At 39.8% G+C, this 18,973-nt stretch overlaps 1 protein-coding gene across 1 annotated transcript in view; it reads right to left on the minus strand.

Moving 5' to 3' along the window:
- ADAMTS20 (ADAM metallopeptidase with thrombospondin type 1 motif 20) overlaps positions 1-18,973 on the minus strand; it is a 165,741-nt gene that overhangs the window by 118,345 nt on the left and 28,423 nt on the right. The window contains exons 5-11 of the mRNA XM_006272240.3: positions 12,025-12,108; positions 11,297-11,421; positions 10,330-10,370; positions 9,878-9,983; positions 7,502-7,648; positions 5,222-5,363; positions 3,290-3,394 (exon numbers count right to left, since the gene is read on the minus strand). Of these exons, the coding sequence (XP_006272302.1) occupies positions 3,290-3,394; positions 5,222-5,363; positions 7,502-7,648; positions 9,878-9,983; positions 10,330-10,370; positions 11,297-11,421; positions 12,025-12,108 (750 nt within the window). The remainder of the gene's footprint in view (positions 1-3,289; positions 3,395-5,221; positions 5,364-7,501; positions 7,649-9,877; positions 9,984-10,329; positions 10,371-11,296; positions 11,422-12,024; positions 12,109-18,973) is intronic.

The following is an 18,973-nucleotide window of genomic DNA, read 5'->3' on the forward strand; positions in this document are numbered from 1 at the left end:
CCAAGCAAGTTCTGTTCATTCATGCGGTGACCAATGCAATTTTTAATTATTGTTCCTACCAACTTCCTAGGCAGAGAAGTTAGTCTCACTGGCTTATAGTCCTCTGGCTCCCCTCTGGAGCTCTTTTTAAAGGCTGGGTTTATATTGGCAACCCTCTGATCCTCTAGTCTCAAGGCCTCTTTTTAGTGATAGGTTGCATACTGCAGTATGCAGTAAGCAGCAATTTCAGATTTGAAGTCCTTCAGGACTCTAGGGTGAATGACATCAGGTTCTCATGATTTGTTACTGTTTCCTCTAAATCAATCTCCTCTAAAACCCTCATGTACTGACAGCTCAGTTCTATTTCTCTAAGTAAAATGGTTCTGCTGAGGAAATCTCCCCACTATCTTCTACCTATTTGTTTCTGGCCTAGTCATCTATACTTGCACCACTTCACCACAGGTGAGATTTTAAACTAATGCCACTATCTCAGGAGGGCAGGTGTTAGTGCAGACTTTGCAAGCTATTTAGGACCCTGGATAACTACAGGCAACTATACCACCTACAAAAGTAGGCTGTGACAGTGTGACATGCTACACGTATTCTATAAGAGGTATCTCATAGATAAGAAGTATTGTGTTTACATTAATAGGGTTCTGTGTGCACATCAACAGGCTCTACAGAGCTTAGCTAACCATTCTTTGATTCCTTTGCTAACCAAAAGCCCACCGTCTATAGACTTTCAGGAAAAAGGGCAAGTTGAGAACATCAGCAAAATCAAGAGAATTTTCTTCTCTTACTTATTTATATTCCATATATGGAAGTTCTCTCAAGTAGTGATTCCACTGGAAGAAATGCTAAAGTTTTAACTGAACATTGACTAAAGTACTACCTTTGAGAAGGCAGTTTCTGCTTTAATGGAAAGTCCTTTACCAAAATATTTAACATGGCATAACATGGCCACAAATAACCTTGACAAATATATGCAAGATTTGATCCATGTACTTAAAAAGAAAATCCTCTAGCCACATACAGAGTTCTTTCCTAGTCATTATTAGGAACATCTATTCAAACAGCTATGGTCTGACTAATGTGAAATTCTGACACAATCTTCAAGAGATGGTCTGAATGAAACCTATGTCAGATTTTCTCTCCAATAAACTGTGCAAGTTGGCCTTGACATCAAGCCTGTTATATAAGTAGCAGGCACTGACACTACCACTAATCTCCAGCAGCTGGGTCTTTAAGGAAAAAAGTGACCTCCACTCAGGTTTTCTCAAAGAACAGTTGCAGGCACCTATCCCTCAGGACAGAATTCAAGCCTCTGAATCCCAAGTGGATGGGATGCCTCCCTGATGCCCTGCACTCAGGACCCCAAGCTCCAGAGAAGGGTGGGACTGTGGACACCTCTATATATTTTGCAATTCTTTTTAATATGTACCGTACAGGACAGCCCAAGAATTCATGTATTTTTGGATTTAAAAATTTCTTTTGAACACCAAAAAAGTTTTCAAGTAATGTGGTATTTATTCCAAAGGGCTGTAAATTTGAGTCATTCACCATGGCAAATGTTACTGCAAACTAATAAATATTAACATGTAAGTTTAGGTTTATTTACTGTCTTTTTGTAGTAAAGTCTCCCTGAAGTATTAAATAAGCCAAGGATTGTAAAATCCATATCCTCTTCTGCTTTGCTGTCGGTCTGCATGCTATTGGAAGAGCTGGCAGACGTCTCCACCTCCTAGTGATCTTTGTGAAGCCCGCAAGACAAACAAAAAAAAGCCACCTGAAGTGAAGGAACACAATGTGAATACCAATGTACTGAAAAGAACAGAGACAGAAGAGAAGCTGTATCTGAGCCGCTGCCAGACCTGAGCTTCAGAAAATAGAAGTTTGAGAAAGATAGAGAAGATTTTCAGAGATTCTGGCAGAAAGCCTGACAAGCTAAAATCATTCACTTTCGTATAAGACTGTTGGGTGAACAAAGTGCACTTTGATGGAACTGGCAGAGACTACAAGTTATCCAGACAGTCAGGGTGAAAGTGAAGCAGGTTTTAAATTTTAGGAAGCAATTAAAGCTGAAAAGGAGATGATCACAGCCCAAGATAAATGTTTTCCTTTAATGTCTATTGAGAAGCTGAAACACATCATACTTCAGTTTATCTGCTACTATTATAGGAAATGCTATCTGTAACTACTAAATTTGTGTAGTAGTAGTAGCAGCAGCTGCAGCAGCAGCAACAGAAGCAGTAGCTGCAGCAGCAATGTAACTCTACAGGCTTGGCACTGTAGACAACAAACACTAAAATGAAAAAAGCCTCTGTTCCACAGAGCTTGACATAAAAAATAACAGATAGACTGACAGGCAGAGAAGGTATCAAGAACTATAGAAAAAGCAGTCTATTCACTCACTTTGGAGTCTTTTATACTATTAGTTTTAGATCTACTTGTGTTTTCAAGCAACTGAAATAGGGTGGCCATAACTGACAGTTGGTTGCCAACATCAGCCTTTACAAAACAGATCTGCACACAAAAGAGGAGCATGATATATTTATTAGAATCCCAAGTTCTAAAAATACATTAAAAATATACACAAAGAGAAAAACAGCACTGACTAGGCTAAATCTAAGCTTACATTATTTAAAGCTAATTGATAACTCTTTAAAAAGAGATTATTACTTCTTTATTTATAGAGGCAAAAATGTATGTTGACATGCTCTATATTAAACAAATACTGGATAAAATACATAAACATGAATTGGAGCAGGGACTGAGACCTGTCCCAAATGCACTCACCACTGAACTACAGCGTGATGCTTTTGCCATTTCCCTGAGGCAATGAATCTTTAGTTATTTGATGTAAAGTAGAATAGCTTCACCAAGAGAAATTGGGAATATATCACCAAATTTATATCCTGGTGCTAGAGCTTTCTTTTGGTAGAACCCACACTCCACAAAATTCAGTTCTGGAGCAAGGATGCCAGGAGACAGCTAACTGCTAGGACACAGTTTAAGATAGATTACAGAAAGAAGTAGAAACAGCAGCTTCCTTTTAAACTTAACACCCTTGTAATCAACACTGCACCCCTAAACCTTGGAATGTGCTGTCCAGGAAGCACAGCCCAATGACATGCATGTTACGATATTATATCGCTTGGTTCAGTTTTGCAGTTCAGTTTAAAAAGGTATAACCTACATAGCCAGTTTTCTGCAACTGCAAGGTGAGACATAGCAGACATTAGTCTTTCTGATCTACTTCAGTGATTTTGCCACAGATAAGTATTGAGCACTAGGAAAAGCTAGGCCTTACCATTCCAGGACCACAGTTGGTTCCATCAGCCAATGGCATATGCTGAGTACGACAGCCCTTATGAACTCCTTCAACACTTGTACACCATAAGCGTTTGCATTGCTTCTGCAAAAAAACAAAACAAAACAAAAAAACAGGAGTGCCCTTGTTATACCTGCAACATTATTTTGGGCAATCCAAAATTTCTCTCTCTGGACATACGCATCTGGTAAATCCTTGCAGATAAAAAACTTCTAAAATCTGTCACTACCAATATTTTTCAAAAGTGATACTCTGAATAACAAAAGAAACAATCCTGTATAAAGGCAAGACAAGTAATATAGAAGATTTTGAGGAAAATTCACTGGATAAGCAACAATGAGTAAACTTCATATTTTAATTTGGCAGCTAATAAAAAACCATTACAAATATAATTCAGGTTCAGGTTATATAGCAGAAGGTCTGAATTTAATCCCCAAGTAAAGCCAATAACTACACTGACTTTCCAAAAATAACCCCAGGTGTTCATCTAAAAAAACAATGGTAGAAAGTCTCTTTTTCAAATTACTACTACACAGTAAAAATGTTTTTTCACTGACTAAACAACACAGAGCTGTTTATGAGGTAATCATTGTTGAAAAGCCCTATCTACAGGTATTTATACCTTTATATAATTTCTCCTAAATTATTTCACATTCACTCTGGGACAATTTCTGAATCCCTAACTTGCACTGAAGAAAACTTTACTCCAACCCCCTCAGCCCCTGCCAAAAAAGACCTGAACTCAAGCTAGTCCTATATTATCTCATCTAATTAGTTCCACCAAGCAAAGTAATCTTCTGCGGGTGAAACTCAAAAAAAAACCCTTTATACAGTTTTGGCAGTATGCCACTTTTAATTAGTAGGACTTAGTGATATTTTAAGTTTATACTGACATCCAACAATCCACATTTAGGTTTTCACTGTATCAGTCTCTATGTAGCTTTCTTTCCAGTTCATAGTTCTGTTTTTAAGAAACTGTCAACCTGTAGGTTATGCTTTTAATGAGGGTTATTCTTAATTCCCGAATGCTAACAGACATGAGAACTACTTCCTGAAGCTTACAAAGCAAAGATCCTTATCTCATTTATTTGAGAATATATATGAATTACTGATTTAGTTTTAAAATCACAATTTTTTAAACCAATGTAACAATTAAGAATACTTTAAAAATAATTGCACTGAAACTTTTCTAGTGGCAAGATTATTTTATGGATAATGTAAAAATGAATATAGTTTTAATATGTTTGTAAGAGAGGAAGAGAAAATACTGTTGTTAGAATATAATGTAAATTAAGATTTTCTGCAACAATTGAAAAGAAATTGTAAACTTGTTCACAAATACACAGATCCAGACCATCTTTTTACATTTATTCATTACTTCTACATGAAAGTTGTATAGCCCTAGGAACTCGCAAGCCTTTCTACTGAGATTTTTCTCTCTGAAACACCATTTTTTAACACTTTTGGCTGCCTATACACATGCTCAGGGGTGGGAGGGGGACTGTTTTAATTAGAGCAGTTTTTGGACAGCCACTGTAATTAAAATGGCTCATAGTCACGTGTATTAACCCCCCACAGCATTTCAAAATGGTCACAGGATCTAAAGCTCATTGGATGACATTTAGATAAAGTGCCTTTGTGGCCAGGCTGAAACGCACAGAGGTTTAATGCACGTGACAGTGAGGCAACACTGGAGTGTTCTGATTAGAATGCGGAACAGACTCAACTAATCGACTCTAATCCAACATGTTTTAATTAGAACATGAACAAGCGCGTCTATAGGTACCCTTCATTTACTCAAGGATAAAAAGTTCCTGAGCTTTCATTTCAATATTGAAGGAATTACCAACTACAGTTTTCAAAAACTGTTCAACAAATATTAGAGATGGGTTTCTGTGTAGTGTGCCTTACCAGATAGGGGCATACTTGTGACCCAGGACCAAACATAAGTTCACACTGCTTATTGACATCATACATTGACCCAGGCAGCTGAGATGAAAGATCATATATTCTTCCACTTGGTTTGTCAAGAAGGCATTCTCCATAACCAGTGCTATAGTCAAAACAACAAAGTGCAGGTAAATAAATGTCTTGATTTTTACAAAAAACTTACCATTTTGGAAATAAGACCATATTTGATTATGTTCTGAAATGTAGAAAATGAATTATGTAATTTGGGGACATAATCCCCATACTGAAATCAGTCTTGGGCTTGTATTCATTATTAGCTTCAGTTTTACCTTTCTACAATATATCTGATGTGCAACAAGAAGTTATAAATGTTCCAAACTAAACTGTATGGGATAGATTTAAATTTTAGGACAAGCACCATTATATAATTACTCAGTACAACCAAATACAGTTTAAGATATAAAATAAAGTTAACGTAGAAAACTTGTCCATTTGTGCTATTTGTTTATAGTCCTTAATAGCCAAGATACTTGAATGAAAGTCTGCAGATTAAAATGACATTTACATGAAAGGAAGAAAAAAATCCCTTATCAGAGTCTGCTTAAATTTAATCTTCCAATTAAATCATGAGCAAGGATCATTTTTGTGAAAATCATAAATAAAAAAGTTATCAAAATAAAGGAAAAGATCAAGAGATTATGACTCAAAAAATCTCATTATAACTAGCATTGGTCTTTTTAAATGAAGTTCTTCATAAATGAAGGGGTATATCCATTTTGTCTATATACACAGTGATAAATATTGCTGAAGTTTCTACAGCCATGACCTTGAAGGAACTTCTGCATGAAGGCTGTGGTGTGAGTAGCTCAAATGAAGCCATGGAACTATTCACAGGGAGTGTCTACATGTGCTATTAATTCACATTATACTTACTCCATAGTAAAATACTGCGCAGCGAGCCTTCCCCAGGAGCACATCTACACATGCACTCTGTTGGAAGCAGGTTTGCTCCCAATGGGAGCAGTCTGGTACAGGGATGCTTCTGCCCTGCTCTGCCCCCCTGCAGCAGCCAGGGGGAGCTCCAGGTTCCCCTGGGTGCTAGCCTGGGGGTTCACAAGGGGCACAGGGCTGGTCCTAATGTCCACAGGGCCAGGAGAGCTCTGCTGCCTGCACCAGCAGCAGCTGTCTCCTGGCCCCATGCACGTCAAGAGGGGACCTGATATGCACGGGGCTGAGAGACAGCTGCCCCTGCAGCAGGCAAAGTTCTCCCAGCCCCATGCCCATTAGGACACATACCTGCTAGCAAGCCCCTTACTAAGCCAGGCTTCCCTACCCAGCAGGGGGTTCACCAGAAGCTGTCCTGGGTGTGGGGCAGCTGCTGGCAAGACTCCTGCCAGGTGGGGGGGAGGGGACATGGGGCTCACCAGCAGCGGCTTTGCTTGGGTTCCCAGCCCCTGCTTGCCCCCTGGAGCAGCCAGATCTGTGCCACACAGAGCTGCTGTTCCCAGCTCCCAACTCATGAATTTTCTCACAGTCAGTATCTACATGAGCACTACTGCACAGTTAATCTAGTAACTGTATTTACAGGTGCTAGCTAACTGCACAGTAGCTTAATGTACTGCATAGTAAATGCTCCGCACATGTAGACAGTGATGTTTTATGGTGCAAAACATTAGTCTACTGTGCAGTAATGCACCTCACGTAGATGTGCCCACAGGGCACCTATATACATGACGTACCTTTGTTCCGACACATGCCAATTAGCATGCATCAGAGCAGACTTGATTAATCAAGTCTGGTGCGAGTCTGCTGCAGCTTGCTAATAAGTGCATTCCAGCAGCCTCCGTGTCATGAGTATTCAGTGTCCCTATATTTCAGAATGGTGTCAGGGGTACTTTAACTAAAGCTCGTCAAACAAGCTTTAGTTAAATCACTCCCACCGCCATTTTGAAGAGTGGGCTCAGAGCCACTCTAATTAAAGCACCCACCTCTCCACCCCAGATCATGTGTAGAGACTCCCACAACATATAAAGTTAAGCCCATATATAAGTTATTGGGGAAAACAAAATATTCATTTTTAGAAAAGTAGGCTAAAACATTAAACTGATAACCTAAAGACAATTCCTTGACAATGCAGAACATGAAAAATAAAATGACCACAAATAATCAGAGGCTAAAAAGTGGCTTTAAAATAGTGTGCATATATTTAAACAATAGTTTTAAAATAGTTTAAGGAAGAGACTAAATTGGAAAAATGCATGACACTTAACTGATACTTACTCAAGAAACTCGGTGATATATTTTTGACTGCATTTTGACCAGGTCCATGGACTTGTGTGGTAATTTAATGTTGGAGCCATTACATGGTACTGATGTTTAATTCCAGCTTCTTTACATTTAAAACTATCATCATGGGGCACATTAAATCTAAAAGCAAGCACAAACAACTTCAGCAAAAAATTAATATATGTTCATTTGGCTACATAACAATTGTTTAGGTTCTAAGTCTTAAAAGACCGTATACAGCTAATACGTTTGGTAATAGAGCAATTAAAAGTTCTCATTATAGTCTTGGAATTGTAAGTTCAGCCCTTGCCCCTTATTTGTCCCAAAGGCTGGGGTATCAGAGCTGGGTATCAGGGCTCGCAAGCCAAAGGCAACCAAATACATGGGTCATACTGAGCCCTACACAAAAGCACATGAGCCCAATTGGTTTTTTCACCCTAACATCTACAAAAATAGGTTTCCTTATACAATGACCAAATTCTGTCTTTGAAAATTCAAATTGGATTCCAATTTTATCTATATGCATGTTTGGCTTTGCAAAAAGCACAGCAAAAAACTTACACTTTCTACCACCTTATTTGTTTTGATACAAAAAAAATGTGCATACATTTGTTTATGGTTCTGTTTCATTGTACATTCTTCTGACAAATAAGTCTTTCACCCATACTTAAGAACAGGTATTCATTTTTACATGGCATGTGAGTTATTCAATTTAGCATTTTTTAGCTAAGTATTATATACACGTAGATTCAATTACTCATAAATTTTATCACTACATTACTAAAGAAAGAAACACTCAAAAGATTTCTAAAGAGAATAAGAGATTCACTTTAATGGTTACACCCTCAAGTTTGCTTCAAAAGCTTCATAAGGTTTTAGATTGACATACACAACATAGAATCATAGAAAATATACTCTACAGCCCCCTCTACCAGTTACTTTTATACCACGATTAATGTGTTATTTGCAACAAATGGACACAGTGCTACATGTTAGGCCTGTGCAAAGCGGTAAGTATTCAATTCAGATTCAGCTGATTCAGAGGGACGGTGATTTGATTCGATGATTCAGGTCCCGGTTCCAATTTGATTCAGCCAATTCAGATTCAGAGATTTGGTGCCAATTCAGAAATTCGGCCATAGACTATAATGGGAATCACTAAAATACCTATAACTGTCATTTTCTTTGCAGATTTGGATGAAAACAGCAAGGATGGTAGCCCCTTCTGAGGGTAAGAAGCCTGCCAAGTTTCAGGGAGATAGGTGCAGGGGTTTCAGGGAGATAGGTGCAGGTGAAAGTGCACTTCAAACTGTTAAAAGCAAAACTCGTATCACCTGTGTGTGTTAAGGGGTGTAGGTTGTAGCCGTGTTGGTCTGAGGACATAGGCAGACAAGGTTCTTTGGGTCAATCTGATATCTTTTACTAGACCAACTGAATAATTGGAGAAATATATCTTAGCAAACTTTCGAGTTTAAAAACCCTTCATCAGGCTGAGGAAGCATCTGCAGTCAGTGTGTGTGCTCTTCCTGGATGGAATGAATAGTAAAGAAGCCAGAGGCTGGTATGCATGCAAAAAAACCAGTCGGTAAAAATGTAAATTGAGGCATCAGGGGGTGAGACACAAGCTGGGAGGGAGAGGAGATGAAGCAGGTAAAAGTGGAGAGATACCTGGGGAGTCAGATGTCAGGCAGGTTATAGTGTGTCATAAATCCAATGTCTATATTGAGTCCATGAGATTTTGTATCTAGGAGGTGGATGAAGTGAAGTTCATAGGCTCGCCTGTGAAAAGTGTTTTGTAAATTCAAACAAGCACCAAATCTTGCTAACCTTGTCACCAGAATCAAACTTCCTACAGCCCAAAATACACCTAATAGATCCCAACTATGCCATGAGAAGAAATGCAAAACCTGCCAACATATCTCCAGTACCCCCACAATCACTACACCCCACAACAGAACCATCACCATTCCTGGATCTTACAGCTGCACTTCCAGGAACATTGTATATCTCATCCAGTGCACCAAATGCCCTGATGGAAAATACATAAGAGAGTCCAAACAACAACTGCGCACCAGACTGAATGCACACTGGAAATCTATTAAAGACAAGAATACCCAGTTACCAGTGGGGGCACATTTCTCACAAGAAAACCACTCTCTCTCCAAACTCTCAGTTCTGATCCTCAAATGGAATTTACAAAACACTTTTCACAGATGAGCCTATGAACTTCACTTCATCAACCTCCTAGATTGAAGGAACATCAAATGAGCCTATGAACTTCACTTCATCAACACCAGAAGGAACACCAGTGAAGCTAACTATATAAAAGAAGAAATCAAAACATTTTTACCTTTGGAAATATATACTTACACGTGTCCAAGTTCATGTGCTATAGTAAATGCAGCACTCAATCCATTTTCTTCACTTATAGAACAGCTGCGCAGTGGATCACACATTGTACCTAGTTCTGCTAAACCTGAAAAATTGAATTTTTATATAAAAAGCCCAACAGCAAAATTTTCATGTAGACTTCATAAACAAATTTTAAGTATATGTTCAAATGAAGGTGCCTAAGAGAGATAGCCATAGGCACATAAGCCAGACACCTTCCTCACACCAAATAAAAAAAACAAACATTCTCAAACATATACCAAAGTAGGGTTATATCAGGATAGATATTACAACAAAAAACAAACAAGCAAATAAACAAAAACTGACATTTTAATGTAAAAACTTTGTATCTACAAGTAATTTTTTCACATCTGTAATGCAGTTTCATTACATTTTCTTTTAGTAATATACTAATTTTAGAAGTAACTTACCTAGAGTATCACACTTCTCTCTAGCTCTGCAGATATCTTCCCTTGAAGCAAAAGATTTTATTTGAAAATGTTGTCATATCCAAAAAGAATAAAATTTTTATTCTAAACAAAAACACATTGGGCCATACCCCCAGCTAGTGTGTAGGTGCACTGATTTCTATGATAGTATATCCATTTAAGAAAGTTGTTCATTTGATGCTGTTTTTAATCTTTGAATATATACTAAGCTTTTACATTTTTATGAAGAAACCCATAAGCATTATGCTATTTCCCTGTAGTACTCATAACACACTGTAATGATAAAAATGCCATTGAAAATTGTAGAGCTTTAATTTCAGTCTTTTAAGCTGAGGAAGGGGACCAACTTTCCTGCTGAAATAATAAGGACAACTCAAGACAAAGGCCAAATGCAGTTTTTACTATGTTTTTAGTGGATGGAACACAAGGTATCAACATCAGAACAAGTGAAAGAGAAAGAACAGTTAGGGAACCGTATTATTTTATAACTGAGGATCAGGGAACCAAGAGAGAAGTGAAGGACAAAAAGGATATAAATTACACTTAATTTTACTTCCATAAAATATTTTACTTCCATAAAAAATGCAAAAGTAGATTTTTGTTAGGTCTCTCCTCTTAATTCATTAATGTGTCTTCAGCACAGCTCCTCTTGCTGTCTGAACTGTGTTTATATAATCAGAAGAGTTCATTTCACTACATCAATTTCAGGCCTCATCCTGCTCCCACTGACTTAAATGGCATCTGTATCAGTTGGTTAGCTACCAACAATGTACTGCACTATTTCAGTAGTGCTGGACAGCATACCGTTTTATTCCATGTCAGGGTTGAGTTCTTCATTCATTTCAATTAACTCTGAAATATTTCAGTCCAACAGTTAAATAATAAAAAACAAGAAATACTAATATATGTCACATCTGGTTTATAAATGCAATTATTTCAGATACTGTACCTAGTGATAAGGACAGCAGTATCATGATGAGACGGGTGAGTATCATCCAGAACATTCTGCGTTTGCTGCCATAAACAAAAGTTGCGAAGAGTGGTAGCAGCATTAAAACTGATAGCTGGCCCTTCCTGTTCAGGAAACAGTAAGGAAACAACAAAGCCTAAAAATGATGCATTTGCATTCATCATTTATCAGGTGTAAAACAATTCAATGTATCTGATTGGAAAACAAGCGAGGAGTTAAGCAGAAGACTAATCCTACCAAATCAACTTGCAAATTCAGGCCTCATTTTGATCAATATTCATCAATACAAAACCAATGTTTTTAAGCAGTACCTATAGCTATATGTCATCTGCAACTAGTAGCAAGTCATTTCCAGTAAAAATGAAATCAACATGAAAAGCATATACTTAAAAAACATGAAAAGCATATACTTAAAAAAAAAAAACTAGAAAAGAATTGGAGAAACGAAGGGAGTGCTCCAGAGAGTAAAGGACTCTCCAGATGACCTCTGTGTACATAATCTACTCTCAAATGAAGGCACACCTAGCCCTCAAAAATGTCTCACCTTTTTTTAAACAAAATGATGGTCAAAGAAAAAGTGGCAGTAATTGACATTTAACAGAAAAGTTCTGTCAAAAGTATTCTATGTAAAAAAATCATGATGTAAACTGAAATACTGTGCATCTAATCAACTGGAAAAATGTTTTTTAAATAATTATTTTTCCTACCTGTTCATTGTGAATTACAATTAACTTTACAATAATTATATTTATGAGGTTGCCAATACTTGAGTCCTTATAGATTGCTGCAACCTAGAAAGAAAAAAAGTCATAAGGTTACACTGTTAAAATCACATGCAAAATTTAAGACAGCTTGGTGTTATAGTCAGTTATGAATGATTGGGGCCATATTTAAAGTGACTCCATAGACACTAGCACTTAGGTATTGGGATACCTAAGTTTTAGGCATCTTGCCCCAGGATGACAATTCTGTGAGACTCATTGGTTCCTACACTCTCTGGAAAGCCCAAGAGGCCGATATAAATACCAAGCCTAAGAGAATGTCTGAACTCTCACCCCATCTTAAGTATCTGTCTCAGACTGGACTTTGCAAACCTTTCTTCAGTTGAACATCACTGAAATAACCCTGGAGCTGGGAACCAGAACCCAAGTTGCCTCCTTCAAAGGGAGTACCATAAGCAAAAACCAACTGATGCATGCTTCCTTTTACATCCTCTCTAGGTTACTTTGTTTTTTAAAACAGTGGCTAGTTAAAACCCAGAAAGAGCTCTGGCAAGCATGGACAAAAACCCAGGGGTTTATTACCAGAAGAGTACTTTAAACATTAGGTTATTCCTATGTGCTGTCCTTCTGAACATACCATTTTTTCATTATTGACTGTCCAGCTTCAACAGCAGGAGTGGAGGATGCCCCCCTCTAGGTACCACTATCATTTCTACTTAATTCAGTGCCAATGTTAGTTAGGCAAGTGCTGAGCACGCCAATGCTAGCCAAGCAGCGACCCAAGCTAAGTTACAGTGCCTCCCAATATCAATATAAATTGCAACAAAGTTTAGATGGAACTTAGCTTCTTAGCTGCTCCAACTGGATCACTTCTGAACATGTGTAGCATGAACTGAACTAATGTAGCTGATGTTAACATAGACTGTAATAATAGTGAAATATAACCATGTTAGTCTTGTCCTGTAAACAACTTGAAAACTTCATTTTGTATCCTTCTGCTTGACATAAGTGAACAAACTCTGCATAGCCTTTATGTATGAGTGTGTGTAAAAGGGTGAATGGTGAGAGAATGGCACTGATTAAATAATCAGTCTATCCTGTTCTATATGGTTTCCATTCTTGGTGATCAACAAGCAAGCAGTTATTTCACTAGATGTGGTGGGAACCAAGATGTCTACTTAAAAAAAAACTGCATAACAGTCCAACTATAATTAGCATCTGATCTTGAAAACTTTACCTGTGAATAGAGATTTGCGAGAGTGTACGTCAAGATCTATGCACCAGCCCTATAGATTAACAAATGAGGACATTCTCAGACAAAGTGTGTCTGTCTGAGCTCTACTTGGATGACCTCTAACATGATTAAGTGAATCATACTTGGCTAGGTCATAACAACCTCTTATTTAGTTAGCAACCATTTTGATAAGCAGCATAAGAATATTGCCTAGCTCTTGTTCTTTTCAGCAAAGACAGTGAACAGCATGGGGGTATTCCCAGATGACTTTGTCCTTTCATGGTAATAATATAGAACTCTTAATACATCAAGGTATACTTGAAGCTTAACTTACCTGATGTTGAGTAAGGCTTGGGAATGAATACATTGGTTCAAATGCAGCTCTGAAACAATTTTAAACAGGAATTTGGGAAACCTGGAATGAGGCCTCTTAGTAAATCTGCCATTTTGGAACACTACATCAGATTCCAGTATTTGTGAATACTTCAATTGGAGTAATGGTTACTAAAAAGTTAGTTTTCATAGATAAGTAGTATAGGAAAGAAAATACTAAGGGCTCAAAAGTAAGAAACCCATCGACCCTATTAATACCGTAATGAGATCCTGAGAACAAGAAGTTTCCCAAAGGGGGAGGAGGAAGGGAAGAGCTTGAGTTAGACTATTACAGAAAAAGCCATTATAGAGAGTGAGTAGCCCTAAATAGGAGGGTGACTTGCAGACACTGTTGGTAAATGGAAACTTGGAGAGCTGCTAGAAAATCCAGAATGAATGATTTTGCCAAGGTAGACAGTTCTTGCCAAAATACCCAAATAGAAAACCTCTTTTCCTTAGTTTTATAAGTTAGTATAGTCCAGACTTTTCTGCTTTGAAACAGAAATTCAGTGAACAGCTTCTCTTAATGCACACCATCCAGCTTGTGAGATATGAGGATACTGGGGCTCAGCTGTAAGACCTGTATGTTGTTCTGAAAAACTAGGCCAAGCAGGGAAGACAAAGTTATCAGCAGCTTCACTGTGAGATTCATCATAACTGTTTGCCTCAAGCTAAAGCTAATTACAATCATCAATGCAGCATCTTGCCTCCATTTTCTATGGATCCCCAGTATCATAAGAATCCAAGGAATATATCAATGATCATGATCCTATACCATGATACAGGGACAAATACATCAAGTCCCAAGCCCAGCAGCCTCCCATTAGAGTGCAGATGAGTTATGTCAGGGGTATACTTGGTAGCCGTGTTGGTCTGAGACAAAAAGACATACAAAAATGTAAAAATGAAGTTTATTTCCTACCTATGGGGACTTTTTACCATCTTGTACCATCTACACTTTTCCCAGAGCCTGACGAAGGGACTTTGATCCCGAAAGTTGCAGAAAAGGACAATTTTCTTGCCATTTTCCAGTTGGTCTAATAAAAGTTATCATTTTGGAACCTAGAGTTCTAGTTTTTTGTATGTCTGATGAGTTGTGTCTTCACTCTCTGATGACATAAGACATAGATAGCAAAGATAATCACATCCACGTTTCATGCCAAGCTGTGGGTAGCCAGGTCTGGGGTTGGGAAAAGTCAGGAAGTCAGAATTCAGGAGATCTGTCTGGGGAACCAAGTCAGAAGAGAGTCAGGTAGAACATCAGGTCAGGAGGCCAGCCAGGTCAGATATCCAAGGAATCCATCAATCAGTAGCAGCAGATGTCAAGGGTACACCTAATTCTCTCATGCTCCTTCAAATCCTAAGCCAAATATGGCAACAATAGATCTGAATATCCTTAAAGGATTTGGAATTTCTACAATAAACATACTGCATAGGGTACAACACCTGGTAATTTAAAATCCACCAAACCTTTTTCATAATCATGTAAGTTGACAGACCAAACACAAGAAAGAATTAGATTTAGCTGCTTGCAGGCCTTCTTGTGGCTATGAGAATGCAGGGCACAGCTGGTATAAATTCTTTGTCAATTCATTTTCTGAAAAGAAAAATCTATACTATGCGGACTCTGAGGATACACTCCAAAATCCTAGTTCTGGCAAGCTATATTTTTTATTTTGTTTATTAAACATTAAATATTTGAAGAAATGAATTCTTACCACATACTTGTTTCCAAATTACCCTTAGAAGTACAGGTACACATATGGAGTAAGATTTGCTAGGAGACAGCTATACTTCTTACTGAATACCAGTAAGGTATTCACTATGCTGGGGGAGACAGACAGCAAAGTCCCACCGTTCACGCAGGTTCCTATCCTGTGTACAGGACCTCCATCTGACGCAGGAGGTACATGGTCCCACTAGGGGGAATGCCTTACTGGACCTGGTATTGGCAACGGGGGATGACATGGTAGGAGACCTACAGATCGGTGGTCACCTGGAGGACAGTGATCACCAAATAATAGAATTCACCATAAGACGTCGAGTGGGTAAGGTAACTAGTAGGGTGAAAGTGCTAGACTTTAATAAAGCTGACTTCAATGAACTGAGGCGTTTAGTCAAGGACGCACTGCAGAGTAAGAGTTTTGAAGAGTTGGGAGCCCAGGAAGGGTGGCTGTGCCTTAAGGAAATGATCCTTCAGGCACAGAGGGAGACGATCCCGATGCGGGGGAAAAGGGGGAAAGGGGCCAAGAGTCTTCCTTGGCTGACCAGAGAAATCCAGAGCAGTCTACGGGCTAAAAGGGGGGCATATAAAAAGTGGAAATGGGGAGAGATTACTAAAGAGGAGTATACCTCCTCTGCTTGCGCTTGTAGGGAGGCAGTTAGACAGGCCAAAGCTACCATGGAGCTGAGGATGGCATCCCAAGTTAAGGATATCTAAAGAACAATTTTTTGTTATATAGGGAGTAAAAGGAAGGCCCAGGGTGGAATAGGACCTCTACTAAGTGGGCATAAGCAATCGGTGACGGACAGGGGGAACAAGGCTGAACTCCTCAACGAGTTCTTTGCCTCAGTGTTCCTAAGCGAGGGGCAAGACAAGGCTCTCACTGGGATTGTAGAGAGGGAGCAGCAGGATGCCAGACTACCAAGTGTAGACCCTAAGATGGTGCAGAGGCACTTGGAGAAACTGGATGCCTTTAAGTTGGCAGGTCCAGATGAGCTCCATCCAAGGGTACTGAAGGCACTGGCTGACTTCATTGCGCAGCCACTGGCGGGAATATTTGAACACTTGTGGAGAACGGGCCAGGTCCCGGAGGACTGGAAAAGGGCCAATGTGGTCCCCATTTTCAAGAAGGGGAGGAAGGAGGACCCAGGCAACTATAGGCTAGTCAGTCTCACCTCCATCCTAGGCAAAGTCTTTGAAAAAATTATCAAGGCTCACAGTTGCGAGAGCCCGGCAGGACAAATTATGCTGAGGGGAAACCAGCACGGGTTCGTAGCAGGTAGATCATGTCTGACTAATCTAGTCTCTTTTTATGACCAGGTTACAAAACGCCTGGACGCAGGAGTAGGGGTTGACGTTGTTTACTTAAACTTCAGGAAGGCCTTCGATACGGTATCCCACCCCATACTGGTGAACAAGTTAAGAGGCTGTGACTTGGATGACTACACAGTCCGGTGGGTGGTGAATTGGCTAGAGGGTCGTACCCAGAGAGTCGTAGTGGATGGGTTGGTATCGACCTGGAAGGGTATGGGCAGTGGGGTCCCACAGGGCTTGGTCCTTGGACCGATACTCTTCAATGTCTTCATCAGCGACTTGGACGAGGGAGTGAAGTGTACGCTGTCCAAGTCTGCGGATGACACAAAACTGTGGGGGGAAGTGGACACACCGGAGGGCAGGGAACAACTACAAGCAGACCTGGGCAGGTTGGACATATGGGCAGAAAACAACAGAATACAATTCAACAAGGAGAAATGCAAAGTGCTGCACCTAGGGAGGAAAAATGTCCAGCATACCTACTGCCTAGGAAATGACCTGCTTGGAGGCACGGAAGTGGAAAGGGATCTTGGAGTCCTAGTGGACTCCAAAATGAACATGTGTTGTCAGTGTGATGAAGTCATCAGAAAAGCTAATGGCACTTTATCGTGTATCAGCAGATGCATGAAGAACAGAACCAAGGAGGTGATATTTCCCCTCTATCGGGCGCTGGTCAAACCGCAGTTGGAATACTGTGTGCAATTTTGGGTGCCGCACTTCAAGAGGGATGTGGATAACCTGGAGAGGGTCCAGAGAAGGGCCACTCGTATGGTTAAGGGCTTGCAGGCCAAGCCCTATGAGGAGAGTCTAGGGCACCTGGACCTCTTCAGCCTCCACAAGAGAAGGTTGAGAGGCGACCTTGTGGCTGCCTATAAGTTCATCATGGGGCACAGAAGGGAATTGGTGAAGTTTTACTCACCAAGGCGCCCCTGGGGGTTACAAGAAATAATGGCCATAAACTAGCAGAGAGGAGATTTAAACTAGACATTAGGAAGAACTTCTTCACAGCTAGAGTAGCCAAGGTCTGGAATGGGCTCCCAAAGGAGGTGGTGCTCTCCCCTACCCTGAGGGTCTTCAAGAGGAGGTTAGATAGGCATCTAGCTGGGGTCATCTAAACCCAGCACTCTTTCCTGCCTATGCAGGGGGTTGGACTCGATGATCTATTGAGGTCCCTTCCAACCCTAACATCTATGAATCTATGAACCATATTAAACAAAGATATCACATTCAAGTTGTACTAATTTAATGTATGTAATTGCCAACAGGCCCACAATAACTAATAAAGAACTCAGTTCTAAAAAAGAACTTTGTGCAAGTGAACCCAGACTACTGCACCTGGCAGCACAGTCTGGGGAGGAGGTAAGCAGGCAACAGTGGCGAAAGAACAGGTTAGGGATTATTTACAAAAGCTGGATGTGTACAAGTCCATGTGGCCAGATGGGATACATCCGAGGGCGAGGAGGGTGTTGGCTGATGTGATTGCAGAGCCACTGGTTATCATCTTTGAAAACTCGTGGAGATCAGCAGAGGTCCCAGATGACTGGAAAAGGGCAAGTACAGTGCCCATCTTTAAAAAAGGGAAGAAGGAGTATCCAGGGAATTACAGATTGGTCAGCCTCAACTCAGTGCCTGGAAAAATCGTGGAGCAGATCCTCAAGGAATCTATTTCTAAGCATTTGGAGGAGTAGAAGATGATTGAAAACAGTCAGCATGGATCATAACAGACCACGTCATGCCTGACCAACTTAATTACCTTCTATGACAAGATGACTTGTTCTGTGGATGTGGGGAGACCAGTCAGTGTGATATACTTTGACTTCAGCAAGGCTTTTGATCAGATTTCCCACAGCATTCTCACAAGCAAGCTAAAGAAGTATGGGTTAGATGAATGATCTGTAATGTAGATAGAAAACTGTTTGGATCATCAGACTCAGAAAGTAGTAGTCAATGACTCAGCGTCCAGTTGGCAGCTGGTATCAAGTGGAGTGACCCAGGGGTCAATCCTGGGACTGGTTTTGTTCAATATCTTCATCGATGACCTGGAAGTTTGGAAGGAGTACACCCTCAGCAAGTCTGCAGATGACACCAAGCTGGGGGGGAGTAGTAGATATGCTGGAGGGCTGGGCTAGAATTCAGAGACCTCAACAAATTGGAGGATTGGACCAAAATAAATTTAATTTAATTTAATTAATAGGGGAACTTAATAGCAGCCTCCAACTACCTGAAGAGTGGTTCCAAAGAGGACAGAGCTAGACTGTTCTCACTGGTAGCAGATAACATAACAAGGAATT

The sequence above is a fragment of the Alligator mississippiensis genome, chromosome 4, assembly GCF_030867095.1.
Source record: "Alligator mississippiensis isolate rAllMis1 chromosome 4, rAllMis1, whole genome shotgun sequence".
NCBI classification, from domain to species: domain Eukaryota; kingdom Metazoa; phylum Chordata; order Crocodylia; family Alligatoridae; genus Alligator; species Alligator mississippiensis.